The sequence below is a fragment of the Podarcis melisellensis genome, assembly GCF_964234715.1.
Source record: "Podarcis melisellensis genome assembly, chromosome: 1".
Lineage (NCBI taxonomy): Eukaryota > Metazoa > Chordata > Lepidosauria > Squamata > Lacertidae > Podarcis > Podarcis melisellensis.
In genome coordinates this window covers 59,668,137-59,683,461 of record NC_138528.1, presented here as the reverse complement: position 1 = coordinate 59,683,461, position 15,325 = coordinate 59,668,137, and the positions used below count along the sequence as shown (strand labels likewise).

The following is a 15,325-nucleotide window of genomic DNA, read 5'->3' as shown; positions in this document are numbered from 1 at the left end:
CTCAGAGACGCTTCCAGCGAAAACAGTGGGGAGGTCTCAGGACCTCCTATAGGGACACCCACTCCTCGCCGGAAACTGTCACGCCGAGAGTCCAGAAGACGTGTTTCCGTTAAAGAGCTTTTATGTTGGAAACGATTCCGAAAGCAACCACTTTCGGATTCTACTAGCGATTGACGCAGCCATGCCGGAGGGGCTCCGTCACAGGCAGAGGTTTGAAAACCTGATCAAACTCTGAGGGACTTGCATTTTACGCACAAGCAGCTCATCATCCCATCACAGCAATCCGAAAGTCTCCGAAAGCCAGCTTGTGCAGGGAGAGGCATCATGAGCAACCCAGCCGGAACCAGAGGAGCAGGAGCAGCTGGAGGGGGTCCAAGCCTGGAAGAAAGGTACAGGGCGTTGGAGATCCAGCTGGCGCTGCAAACGGCGAGGCTTGAGGAGAGGAGGGCTCAGGATGCAGAAAAGGGAAAGGAGAAAACCACCCTGCTCGCCAGAAAGGTGCCAGGATTGGTGCAGAAATTTGGGGGGGATCCCAGGAACTATCATGCCTTTAGAACAGAGATGCAATACGCTCTCAACCTGCAGTTTGATGACTTCCCGACGAGGAATCGCGAGTGGCTTTTGTAATTGGCCATCTCGAATCGGGGGCGAAGGACTGGGTTAGACCCCTGATAGCAGCGAATAATGAGATCCTAAAGGACACGAGGAAGTTTTTTCGTGCCATGGACCTGATGTTTTCCAGCGACATTGAGCAGGGGGTGGTGCGAAGGCAGTTAATGGCTTGCCAGCAGGGAAGCCGATCTGTCCGTGAGTACTGGACTGAGTTAACTATGCTGATTCATAAATTGGGGTGGGACCTATCGGCGGAACCCATCCAGATGCTTTTCGAAGAGGGGCTTTCTTCGGCCGTCAAAGATGAACTTTCCCGGGGGCCCAGGGCGGAGTCTATGGATCAGCTGACCAAATCTGCGCTGTCCATAGGAGCGCGCCAGGAGGCGAGGGCTTTGGAAAAGCGGGAAGGGAAAGGAGACCGTTGGAGGGAGCTCCGCATTCCAGACATTCCAGAGCCACCTTTCCCGCCGGCAGAGCCGATGGAAGTTGGAACAGCGCGGGCGCGCGCAGTTTCAAATCCCAGTGAAGGGCGGAAGAAGGAGGGAAAGAGCGCCAAGAGATGTTATCTCTGCCAACAGCCAGGGCACTTTGCCAGAGTCTGCCCACAAAGAAAGGAATGGCAAGGGATGGCAGGAGCTGTTGGGGAAAAGGAAGAGGAAAGCAAGGAGCAAGTAAAAGCCAACGCCTGGCTGCCACCGTCGGGGCACAGCAGCCAGGCCAAAGAGCAGTGAAAGTGCCCACGCCGGAACCTCCCAGACCTGCTTTAGTGATAGAGGTGTTACTAGAACTGCCAAACGGACACCCACTAAAGATCAAGGCGCTTTTGGATTCAGGCAGCTCCTGTAATTTCATGAGTAAGGAGTTTGCAGCTGAGCACCAGATACAGACCATCCCTTTAAGTAACCCCTTGCAGGTGACTACGATTGACGGCAGAGAGCTGTTGGGGGGAGAAGTTAGCCAACAGACTGTCCCGATGATAATGAGGGTGGCAAGGCACACCGAACGGATAGCGTTTAATGTGGCCACCTTGGGAGGAGCTCCCATCATTTTGGGGATGAGCTGGCTGGCGCTACACGATCCGCTAGTGGGCTGGCATCAGAGGGTGGTCTCCTTTGGGTCAGCGCATTGCCTAGAACACTGCAAGGAGGGGAAGGTTCCGGGAGGAGCCAGAGTCACCCTAGCCGGGATGGAAGTAATGGACAAAGGGAAGGTGCCCCCGCAATACGCAGATCTGAGCAACGTATTCAGCGAAAGGGAAGCAGACAAACTGCCACCGCATAGACCCTTTGACTGTCAAATCAACCTACTCCCTGGGGCCCAACTCCCAGTGGGCAAGCTGTACGCCATGTCAGACAGGGAGATGCAGGAGCTGAGGGAGTTCATTGACAAAAACCTGAAGCGAGGTTTCATCAGAGAGTCCCGAGCGGTGGGGGGCAGCCCAGTGTTTTTTGTGGACAAAAAAAACACAGATAAGCTGAGACTTGTGTGTGACTTTAGGGCCCTGAATGCAGTGTCGGAACCCCTGGCTTTCCCTATGCCCCGAATTGATGACATTTTGACCAGGGTAAGGAAGGGAAAGATTTTTACAAAGCTAGACCTGCGGGGGGCGTACAATCTGATACGCATAAGGAAGGGGGATGAATGGAAGACCACCATGTTCACCCCTTTGGGAGCCTTTGAATACCTCGTTATGCCCTTCGGTCTACAAGGAGGCTCCGCGTGCTTTCAAGCTTTTATTAACCACGTTCTGGGACCTTTGCTCTACAAGAATTGTGTGGCCTTTTTAGACGACGTGTTGGTGTATTCGGAAGATGAGGAGCAGCATGTGAGGGACGTTCGAGAAGTGTTGGGCAGGCTGCAAGCCAACCAGCTGTGGGTGAAGCTGGAGAAGTGCCAGTTTCATACCAAGGAGGTGGAATTCCTGGGGTACCGCTTGTCAGACAAGGGATTGGCCATGGATCCAGGCAAGGTCCAAGCGGTACTGGAATGGAAGACACCGAAGACCAAGAAGGATGTGCAAAGATTCTTGGGGTTTGGGAACTTTTATCGGAAGTTCATCAAGAACTCTGCCCACTTGACGGCGCCCATCACCGACTGCCTCAGCAGCAAGAAGAAATTTGTTTGGACGGCAGAGGCGGAGCGAGCATTTGAAGAACTGAAAAGGGCTTTCGCCTCGGAAGAACAACTTCTGCATGTGGATTTACGAAAACCCATGAGAGTGGAAACCGATGCGTCCGACCGGGCGGTAGGGGCGGTACTTCTTCAACCGGGGAGGAGTACGTCGGAGTGGAGACCATGTGCCTTCTTCTCGCGGAAGCTGAATAAATCCGAGAGGAACTACACGGTGTATGACAGGGAACTACTTGCCATTCACGAAGGTTCCGGAGGTGGAGACATTTATTAATTGGGGCACAACACAAGGTGCAAGTGTGCACCGACCACAAGAATTTAGAGTATTGGAGAACAGCTGGAGTGCTCAACCAACGACAAGTGAGATGGGCACAGGAATTCTCCAAATTCCACTTTGAAATTTGTTATGTGCCAGGCCCAGAAAACGTCAGGGCGGACGCGCTCTCACGCAAACCAGAGTATTGGGAGGGGGAGGGGGCGATCGAAGAGAGACATGTCATCCCTGAGGACCGCTGGGTGTGTGGGGCGGCGCTGGTGGGGCAACGAGAACTGGTAGAGGAAATGGAAAATGATGAATATGCCCAGGATAAGCTCAGAGGTCTCAGGGGGGAGGGCGAGAGCCCCGGAGGTTTTGAGGAAAGAAATGGGGCATTGTATTACAAAGGGGCACTGTATATACCCGAAGGTGAATTGAGGGGGAGAGTACTCAAGCAGTTGCACGATAGCCCCACGGCGGGACATTTTGGGCAACACAAGACCATGTGGTTGGTTACCAGGGAATTTTGGTGGCCCAAGGTGAGGGAAGATGTAAGGGAGTATGTGAGAGGGTGTGACCAATGTCAGCGAGCCAAAGGGGAAAGAAGGGCGCCGGCAGGGTTATTAGAACCATTACCCACACCAGAACGGCCTTGGGAAGCGGTATCAATAGATTTTATGATGGATCTGCCGAAGTCCAAGGGGAAAACAGCCATCATGGTAGTAGTAGACCTGTTAACTAAGATGTGCCACTTTGTAGCATGCTCACATGCAGTCACAGCGGAAGAAACAGCGAAGTTGTTTGTAGAACACATCTTTAGGTTGCACGGGGCTCCCTTGAGGGTGATCTCAGACCGCGGCAAACAATTTACTTCCAGGTTCTGGAGGAAGCTCATGAGCTTGCTGCACGTGGAAGTCAATTTTCAACTGCCCGGCACCCTGAAACCAACGGGCAGGCGGAAAGAGCAAATGGCATTCTTCAACAATATCTGAGGTGTTATGTCAATGACAGAGAGAACGATTGGGTCGAAAAGTTGGCGCTGGCAGAATTTGCCTACAATAATGCGGAGAATGTGTCCACAGGGATCATGCCCCTTTCTTAGTAAAATTAAACTAAAATATCCAGGTCATTTTCTCCTGGTTAATTAGCAATCCTGAATCGTTAAATCACATATTGTATTAGAGTTCTCTTATAAAGTAGGGCCTGAAATATGAAAACCTCAGCTGCTACGCTGTATCAGTGATGCCATTGATCTGTCAGTGGGCTAAAGTTTGTCACACATTGCAATCTAGTGAATTCTAGGGACCTCACCAGGCTACGCTACATCTCATTGGTTCCATTCTGGGTTTCATTTGGGAATTCTGAAGAGTGGATTTAACTTATCCTAAGATGTTTTCATACATTTGGGAGCACAACCAAGTGGTTCTTTTAGTGCAGATCAAGTTACTGTTTTCTGTCATACTGTTCAAATTGAATTGCAGTAAACTACTAATCCGGATAAAGGCTTGATATGCAACTCATTATGATTTTGCTCCACAATGTATTCCTCATATATGATTATGAAGTACTGTGGAGCCTCTGTGGAACCCTCCAGGCACCTGACTGCTAACATCCCATTCATTTTTATGAGCCTTCAATCAGCTGATAATTTTCAGAATTGTAAAGTTATATATGATTAGACAAGATCTGTTCACTGTGTTCATATTTTACTTCTATAGTTATTTCTGAAGCCAGTGGAACTATTACAAGCAATCAGTGAGCAATCCCTTTAGTCACATTTAAAAAGAAATTGACTGAAGTACTTTTAAAACATTACAATCTGCTTCAGTATTACATAGCTGCAACTGTTTCTAAAAATTAAAGCCTGTTGGAGACCAGTTTATATAGAAAGTAAAAACTGGTCTAATCTTTTGGCACCAGACTGCAACAGCAGATGGCTGAGCAATGCTATTTAATTAAAATAACCCCATTAATTTCATATTCCGTTTACATCTTACACCTGGACAACAGTGTCTAACCTTGTGAACTTCCACATCGGTTGGCAGGTCAAAATGAGGACAATGGGGTTTGAAAAATAATAAAACAACAATAAAATGTTGCTGTGTGTGTTGTTCCTGTTCAGAGTTCCAGCCACCCAAACATGACCTCTTCCAGAATTTTCAACTATTTTCCTCCTCCCACTCAGTTTTTCAGATAGCAGTCCATGACCACTTAGCATGTTCAATACTCACTCGACTCTTTTTGGCTTCCTTTCCTCTATTAGGTTTTTGTTCCACCTTTACAAAAATGTACTTATACAAAGCTTGGACCTTCTTTAAACCTGCCAAGACTTTCCTCTTCCATATGAATGGCACCATTTTGGCTACATATGGACCAGCAGTCAGAGAAAGAGTTGTTTTTAGTATATCAGGAATGGCTATTTTATAAGCCTGAGAGCTGCAATCCTTCCCAGCATACCTCAGGGAGAGTAGCCAAAAGAAATAGACATGCTTATCCGATGGCCTTGTGCACAAATCACACAAATGAAGTACACATTACATACACACATCAGATCACATGATTGCACATCCACCCACATGCACTACACATAGAGCCCCTATGGATGCACCAGAATACCACAGAAAACAGCACAAACTTTGCTGAAAAGTGAGGTAGAAGACAGGTGGAAAGAGATGTGATTTTCCTCCTCATCAGTGCGTTCTATAGGAGGGGTAATGATTTTCCTTCACATCTATCAATGTTGTGATAGAGAAGAAAATCACCTTTCTGTCAGGATGCATCAGATCCCATCAGAGCACTCCCATCTTCTAACAATGCTGGCAGGAACAAGAGAAGAGATGTGTCATTCACCACCAGCAGTAAAATGGGCTGGGGACTAGTGGGCTGAAAGAAAGGCTTGTGGGGCTAGGCTGGGGGTTTGCCACCCATATGATATTGAAAAGTACCCTTTTCACATATGAACCAAAGCTCAACAGGAACAAATTGTACATATTGTGAAGGATATTAAGGCTTGTCTGGAGCATTTTTTTTTAAAGATAAAAAGTACCCACTCTAATGACTAAAAAGTACCCCCCGTCTTAGTGCATAAGAATTCTTTCAGAATATCACTTTACTGTGATAAACAACAATGATAACAGGGTGAAATCACTGGTGCCAAATTTAGCACCACAGAAATGAATGAAACAAGTTGTTCCTGAGTTTGCATATATGTATATTAAATCTGTGGCTGCTATTTTTGAACAGTAGTAGTTTTTTGTGGTTTTTTTTTAGAAATCCTGATAAGGGTAGAAGTAATGGAGGATCCATTATAAACTCAGAACCCTAAGGGTCCTTATTGGGTTATTTCCATTACTGTGATTTGCAACATAATAACCTGGCAAATTTGAAACATCCAATAATGACTTTAAGTATGAATGACTTTCATGTGGAGTATTATCTATTAAAGCCATGAAATACTGTGAAATTCATCGTTTTTGACATAATCATGCCTGTGAAATCCACTGCTGAGGATTTATTGGGCATACGTTGCCTCATAGCAACAATCACTTCAAGCCAGAAAACTACACAAAAAAATTAGTGAGGTTGGTTACTAAGCCTTCTAAAATCCTATTTTAACATGCCAGTTGTAGCCCTTTTCTTTGCATTTGAGAGAATCTCGCATTGCATTCCTACCAATATATTTAAAAGTACAGTGACTGACTGATAGTGACACTCCAAAGTTTCAGACAGGACGCCTTTCCAGCCATATCTGGACATATTTTTACATGTTCTGACAGGAGCAAAGCTGATTTCTGGTTTTGTTTCTACTCATAGCAATCACAGACTGTTAACACTCAATTTATCTGAATCCACTTAAAGCCTCAATGTATACGCAATGTACAGTACACAGCAGACATTTCATCTTAACCAAGATCTTTCTGCATCTCTCTCAAAGCAGGAGCCAAAAAGGAAACACCCGCTACACAACAGGTGGTGGCAACTCAGTGACCCTTGAGGTTCCCAAATGAAACTGGTAATGAAAGACAAGGCAGCAGTTCAAAGAAACTGGGCCAGAACCTAGGTTTGGACACAGAACAGACCCTCCCCATTGAAAAGCGTGCAAATGAGAACCTAAAGTAGGTTACTGCTTCTCTCTTTCCCTGGCCAGGTGATGGAGGGAGCAAGGAATGAAAAGGTGGAGAAATATATGAGGTTTTTTGAGGGTGTGGGGGAGGAAAGGCTTGGCAAAGCCATGATGGCTTAAGGGTTTTTGTGAAGGTCCTGGCATTTTTGTGGCAATTGGAGACTATATATCCAGCCTCTTACCTTAGAAATGGCCTAGAGGGGGAAAATAACACCCTCCTCCAGAGAAAAAGACAAACAATAATACACACAAAACCATGCCCAGTAAAAGAGGGTGAACACTCACCTTCCTTGAACCCTGAATACAACCCTTCCCCCAAGCAAAACAACCTTATAGTCTCCCCTCTCCAGCACCATAGGCAGGCTGGTTTGGGGCGTGTCCTGAACAGCTACAGCCACTCAGGCAGATTGCTGACAGCCTCAGCAGGACCTAATCCAGATGTAAATACCTGCTGGAAACAACAGGCTCTTAGAAACAGCTTTTTTCTACAAGAGGGCAGGGAAGCGGTTGTTAGTCAATACCTCTCCCTGCTCTCCCTCTTTGAGCCAGCTGCTGCTCCCCTTTTTACTTCCTTTTGCTGTTTAAGTGACGTTGCTAACAGTCCTGAACAAAACCTAACAAGGATGTCGTTCTTCCTCCATTGCCTCCTCGGTCTTCACAAAAACAGGTGGCACATAGCTCAGTCAGCATTTGCCTGCTTGATGTGCAAATGTGCTATGAACAAAAAGTTCAGGAAATAACTTACAGGCAGGGAGGTTAAGAAAAATAAAGCTCAGCCACAGATATATAAGAAACACGCAACAACACACATGGACTCCAATCACCTTCCTGTATACAGCACAGCTACCCACTATATCCCCACCTCTCTCTCTCTCTCTCTCTCTCTCTCTCTCTCTCTCTCTCACACACACACACACACACACACACACCCCACATATTACATAATCTATCTCACTCGCACATTATCAGCACACATGATTGACAACCTCACAACTCAGTTATAACAACATGCTCTATGTGGTGCTATCCTTGGGTCTGGTCTGAAAGCTCAGGCTGATGCAAAATGCTGTGGCAAGACTGTTGAGGGAGACAAGCTCTGGCCACCACATAACCTTAAAACTTATATCCATATGCTCCCACACCACACCATATGCTCCCACACACAAGGCTTTTAACAGCTTGGGTCTAGAAGACATTAAAGACCACCCAGTTCCTTATATCCCTGCCTGATTACTGACGTTCTTGGTGGGGGGAGCCACGGTCCCCCGTGGCTCTGATGCATGGCTCATATCCACATGTTGAGTATTGTGGGCCCAACTTTGTGGAACTCCCTCCCAGGTGAGATCAGACACAGTTGGACATCCAGAGCCTAGTGAAGAGCTTTTTATTTCAGAAGGCGTCATTTCTGTTCTTATAGTTAGTTTTCAACCAATTTTGTCTCTATTGCATTGGTTACGCCTACTGTATACCACTTAGGAACAACTGTATTTAAGTAATATAGAAATAGCTTAAATAAATAAAACTCAGACCGCATATACAACACGTGTGTGTCCCCCCCCATTCTCTCTCCAATACACACACAAGAAAAGCAGATACTAACTGGAGTAGTGAACCTTTTCCAAACTCTTCATAATTAAATTTGAGCTATTGGCACCAGCAGCCACCTCTGTTCTGTTGTTCCCTGACCTCTAACACTAGCAGACACCTAAACTTCTGTAAACAAGCCCAGTCTTAGGAGCTGGGGGGGGGGGTTGCCTCTCTCTGCGTCCATCACAACCCATTAGTTCAACACACCTATCTGCTTCTGGCTGGGCCTGATTTTTGTTCCATATCCACACAAACACCAGTTTTCTTAATTTTTTTTCCCTCACAATAGCAACAAAAGAATCAAGTGTTCTCTGTTAACTGAAAGAAAAGATAACTGTGCTTTTGGCCACTTTACGATAAACTACACAAAACGTGTTGAGAGTTAACAAATAATGGTAAAATTAAACAAAATTCAAAATGTGATCAATGGAGGGAGGGGGGGATGCTGACTTACAATGTGTTGCAAAATCATTGTGCTGGAAACATTAAAGGATTTGTAAGTTAATGCTTTACATCCTATAGATATTGCAGCATAAAGAAACATAGATTGGGCCTGTTTTGTCTTAAGTGACCTACTGAGTATAGCTAAGGGAGTCAAATCACCAATATGACCTCTAAATGCACATTTTCTGTATTACATTCAGAGATTTGATGGTTCATCTCTCTTGTAATAATATTTAAATTATATTACACAGAACAGTGCTGAGCTTAAACAAATGGTTGGTTACATCCTAAGTTTAGCGTTAAATGTTGTCTTTGGACATGATAGGCTGTTCCTAGTAGTAAGGATATGATACCATGCAGAACAATAACATAACTTCTCTGCTGTTCTTTGCTTACCAACACAGGACTCCCCGGAAAGTGAATAGGTTCCATTGTCATGGAAACCGCTTCTGCACTCACAGTGGTACCACCCTGGGAGGTTAACACAGCGTGAATGGTTGTGACATTCAATGATGCCCTCTGCACACTCATCAATATCTGCCTCAGAGAAAAACACAAGCCAGCCAGGATATTAATTTCCTTTGACAACAACATTTGCGATACTTAAACACACACACTCTTCTAGAGATAAAGAAACAAATATAATACATATTTTAATGAATGGGTGGGCAACCTATCAGCAGCACACTGGAATTTCACCATTCCTTATCCTAAGTTCACTCTCTGCAATCCTGAGGACTAAACATTTACATTCTTTAAAACAAATGCAGGGAAGTTCCACGAGGGTTTTAATCAAGCCCCCACCCCAAGCTTTGGTGACAGCCAGTTGCCAATCTCTTTTAACACAGCAGAAAAAGAAACACCTTGTTTTAAACTCTTTAATCCCCTTATCTACATATATTGTTAATTACTATAAGGATTTGGAAGTGCAATTAAACGTTTAAGTAGGACTTTAAAAAAAAATATCAACTAGAAAACTGCTCCTTAGTTTTGTGTGGAAGCAGTTGGTTCATAGGTTGAATAATTAGATTACATATATACCAAAATGGAAAGCTATGATTATGGTAATGATTGAAATGAATGTGCAAACTCTGTGAATTTAAAGTCAGACCTTTGTTAGAATATGCAGATTTGCAGGGGGGAAGTTAATTGCTGCTTATCTCCCCACCCCACCCCCTCAATGAAAAAGGGGACCTTCTGAGGGTGTGTGCATGTGTTTTGTTTTCTCCCACCACTTTTTCCTGGGTTCAGCCATTTAAATCTCTTCTGCAATTCTTATGCTGCAAAATGGATCTATTAGACTGAATGGAGGAATTTAAACAGATTGACGGGGAGAGCTTCCTGTATGACACAGGAGATCTTCAGGAGAGACAGTCCTCTCCAATGGTGGCCTGGCACCTTCCCACCTCTTTTTTTTTTTAGTTCCAACTGACAAAGCAAGCCTGGGATCATGGGAGAGTCGCAAAGTCCCTTGGTCCCTGGGGCTGTCTCTTGATAGATTTGGCCATGCAAAAGTGTCATTTAAAGGTTTTAATGCTCAGTAGTTGAGATAGCATGAAGCTAGGAATTCTTGTCTGGCTCAGATTTTACTTCGTCTATGAGGTACCGATAAATATTATGAGACACTGAATTCAGTCTGGAGAATGATAGGTATCACTTTGAATTTCTGCACCTAAATGGAAAAGGGGGGCAGTGGGGAGAGAGAAAGAGAAAATCTGAAAATATTACCTTGTGTTGCCATTTCACAAACTGCAGCACAGTTAATATAGCTGGGCAGGATAAGAAAATTAGTACTCTTTTGGCCAAATTTTAGCTGCTAGAGTAATAGGCTGGCAGCAAAGATAGATGTTCAGTATTGCTTTTGGTTTCTGTTTTTTTTAGTTGTAGTGTACTGTAGTGAGCCTAATTTCTGGCAAAATTGTCCTTAATCAGTAGTTGTTATTTTAATACCTTTTCAGCCTCTATAGCATAGATGGGGAACCTGTGGTCCTTCAGATGCTGGACTCCCAACTCCCCTGTTCTCCAGTCAGCATAGTCAATGTTGATGATGGGAGTTGTTGCCTAGTAACCTCTGGAAGACCACAGGTTCACCACCGCTGCTGTATAGTATAAGTTGTTTATGATTTTGTTTTTAATATTTGACCTCTCCCAACCACCAAAGTGATACGCTGCTGCGGCGAAGCAAAATGCCCTGAATCAAGCAATGACTCTGGCATTACTCAAACATGTATAAGTGATACCTCGGTTTAAGAACAGTCCTGTTTAAGAACAATTTGGTTCACAAACTTTGCAAAACTGGAAATAGTGCCTTGGTTTGATAACTTTACCTCTGTCTAAGAACAGAATCCGAACGGTGGAAGGGCACCGGCGGCAGGAGGCCTCATTCGGGAAAGCGCACCTCGCTTTAAGAATGGTTTTGGTTTAAAAACGGACTTCCGGAACAGATTAAGTTCGTAAACCAAGGTGCCACCGTACAAGCAAGCCCTAATACAACATTCACCCAATCAGTATACGATCACCTTCCTTTCACATTCTCTACCATCAACAGGTAATCAATCCATCATCTCAGATCTGACAGTGCTCATTCATTCAGCAGGTGAAGAGGACATTTTGTGTTTGCTGGGTCCATAAAATGTAAATACAAAAATGTAATTGTCCCTTGTCAACTTCAACCCTGGCATTAAAGCTAATAAAGTTCTAACAAAGATGCCAGGCCTTGGATTTTCAAAAGTGGCAAGAGGGGATAGTGAAGTGACTCCCTCTTCCTGCAGTTCCAAACCTCACCCAGAGGGAGGAAATGCACGTCTTCCAACATGAAGAACGCAATAATCAGAACCAAAGCCTATCAAATAGCATACAAATTCATGAAACACCATTTAACAGTAAAATGCAAAAAAGCCCTGCGATTTTTTTTTAAAAAAATTATTTTGTAAACTGCTTAGAGATGTGATAAAGCAGCATAAAATATCTTAAATAAGAAAAAAATGAATTACAAATTTAGATGTGATGGGATCCTGTAGGATCCAAAAATGCATTTATGTGTCCTCTTCTTCCTGCTTAGTGTCTAAAGGATCCCCCAACTCTGGCAAACATGCACAAAAAGGGAATTCTATAGCTGTCTGTTAGCTGCACATCTCTAAATACTTTCAACATAGACATGAGCCACATTTTAATGCTTGAAAATATCAGATTTCCTGCTTTCTTGATAACCCATGTTTCTACTCTGCCTTATAGCTTGTAATATCAAAAACATTGTATCAGGACAAGTTAGAGAATATGACAAAAGAGGCAAATATATTTTAACAGCAGGTATGTGAGCAGCTGTAGATGCAATGAAGCAAATAAGAACATACTTTTTATTTTCAAATTGGCAAGTCAGATCTCCCAAAGTACTCTAATAAACATGTGTTGCCTTTACAAAGGTTCCCACCCTCCAGTTCTTCTGCAATGTGGTGGTGATACAGAGCTCATAATCTATAATAAACTTGGCAGATTATTATTGCACCTGGAAGATAGTCTCCTCTGAGATTTTATACTGTATGTTTTGGAAGGCAATGTTTAAAATTATCAAATTAATTTTATGTTAACCTTCAAGTAATTAAGAGGCTGTAAAATTTTTGAGGCTGTTCACAGGGAAAAATGGCTAAATCTTCTGTTTAGATAGAACTATTACAAAATCCTCACTTGGATGATTTGCAGGATCACTGCAGGGGGTATCACCAATAATAAATTAGTGTCTTTCGTTTTTTTTAAAAAAGAGCTGTTTTCATTCACTGGGAATTACTTCTATCCAAAGAGGCAAGCTTAAGAGCAATCTGAAAATAAATTCCTTCTCTTCAGATTAAGTGCCAGTTTACACATAGCCGGGGCATACGATTTTGTTCATATGTTGCTTTATCCACAGACCACAGAAATGAGTCTTGGATTCAAGGATCTTTAGTTGCAACAGAAACTAGGGCTTATTGGTGCAATCTGTGCAGCAGCATCACAGTTCTCATTGCAGGCTCCATATGCAACTGCAGTGAGCACACAAGACAAAGACTCCAGATGAATGACAATTGGTCCGTTTTTAGTTGCTGCTGCTGGTGGTGATTGAGCTCTGTTGTCAGGGACTGGTGGGGCTCCAAAGAGTGTGTGGTGGAGGCAGAGGACCAGGGGAGTGGACCAGGAGAGAAGACCAGTGATTTATGGGTGTAACACGACCCAAAATGCAGAAGCCAGAGGAGGAGGGAGAGTCAAAGTAGTCAAAGGTGGAGGAAGGTGTGCAGGATGTGGCAGAAGAAGAAGGGATGATTCAGGTGAGGGACGGTTCAGTAGTTTCCCCACCTTCCCGCACTCCACTGTTTCCTAGAACCAGAAGGGACTTGAAAAGGAAAGAGCAGCAGCAACTTCTGTGCAGAAGAAGTCTCAGGTTTCAGGCACACAACCCATCAGAGGAGGGTACATAAACTGGAGGAGGGGAGGGGCTGCAACTGCCATAGGGCCCAGACCTGTGGACAGCTGCCTAGAGACTGGAAGCATATGAGTGTGTATCTGGAGCACGGTGGAAGTTGCTGTGTTTCTCTTGCCAATAAAGAGTTAACTATGAGATATGTGTCTTCCTTATCTGGGATGGGCCATGACATCTGTTGATGGGTCAATTGAACTGGTTGTTATGTGTTTGTTATGGATTTTTACTACTGCTAGATGGGATTTTATTGTTGCTAGGTGGGTTTTATTATTTTATTCGCTCAGGGTCAAACTTTGATTTATATTCTCATTGTTTTGTATGTCACCTAGACACCCACTCTGAAGCTCACTGCACAAATAATTTAATTGTTAGGATAGGTGTAAACCTCAGAAAAGAGGGCTTATAATATTATACATGGAAACAGGTTTCAGGCAAGGTTGATGATGGCACCCACATTCCATTTAATACAACCCTGATCTCGTTTTTTGACAGAATTACAAGCCTGGTAGATGAAGGGAACACAGTGGATGTAGCCTACCTTGATTTCAGCAAGGCATTTGACAAGGTGCCCCATGATATTCTTGTAAAGAAGCTGGTAATATGCGGTCTTGACTATGCTACCACTCAGTGGATTTGTAACTGGCTGACTGACCGAACCCAAAGGGTGCTCATCAATGGTTCCTCTTCATCCTGGAGAAGAGTGACTAGTGGGGTGCCACAGGGTTCTGTCTTGGGCCCGGTCTTATTCAACATCTTTATCAACGACTTGGATGATGGACTCAAGGGCATCCTGATCAAATTTGCAGATGACACCAAACTGGGAGGGGTGGCTAACACCCCAGAGGACAGGATCACACTTCAAAACGACCTTGACAGATTAGAGAACTGGGCCAAAACAAGCAAGATGAATTTTAACAGGGAGAAATGTAAAGTATTGGACTTGGGCAAAAAAAATGAAAGGCACAAATACAAGATGGGTGACACCTGGCTTGAGAGCAGTACATGTGAAAAGGATCTAGGAGTCTTGGTTGACCACAAACTTGACATGAGCCAACAGTGTGACGCGGCAGCTAAAAAAGCCAATGCAATTCTGGGCTGCATCAATAGGAGTATAGCATCTAGATCAAGGGAAGTAATAGTGCCACTGTATTCTGCTCTTGTAAGACCTCAGCTGGAGTACTGTGTCCAGTTCTGGGCACCACAGTTCAAGAAGGACACTGACAAACTGGAACGTGTCCAGAGGAGGGCAACCAAAATGGTCAAAGGCCTGGAAATGATGCCTTATGAGGAACGGCTAAGGGAGCTGGGCATGTTTAGCCTGTAGAAGAGGAGGTTAAGGGGTGATATGATAGCCATGTTCAAATATATAAAAGGATGTCACATAGAGGAGGGAGAAAGGTTGTTTTCTGCTGCTCCAGAGAAGCGGACACGGAGCAATGGATCCAAACTACAAGAAAGAAGATTCCACCTAAACATTAGGAAGAACTTCCTGACAGTAAGAGCTGTTCAACAGTGGAATTGGCTGCCAAGGAGTGTGGTGGAGTCTCCTTCTTTGGAGGTCTTTAAGCAGAGGCTTGACAACCATATGTCAGGAGTGCTCTGATGGTATTTCCTGCTTGGCAGGGGGTTGGACTCGATGGCCCTTGTGGTCTCTTCCAACTCTATGATTCTATGATTCTAACCCCTGTTCAACTATAACATTAATATGTGAGTGAAGAACAGG

At 44.3% G+C, this 15,325-nt stretch overlaps 1 protein-coding gene across 4 annotated transcripts in view; it reads right to left on the bottom strand.

Moving 5' to 3' along the window:
• The window catches only part of NELL1 (neural EGFL like 1), a 379,806-nt gene that overhangs the window by 34,741 nt on the left and 329,740 nt on the right, over positions 1 to 15,325 (bottom strand). For 2 of the 4 annotated variants that reach the window (XM_081882839.1, XM_081882838.1), the window contains one exon: positions 9,549 to 9,689. The exons of the other annotated variants lie outside the window; for them this stretch is intronic. In XM_081882839.1, coding sequence (XP_081738965.1) covers positions 9,549 to 9,689 — 141 coding nt within the window. The remainder of the gene's footprint in view (positions 1 to 9,548; positions 9,690 to 15,325) is intronic. 4 annotated transcript variants of the gene reach the window in all.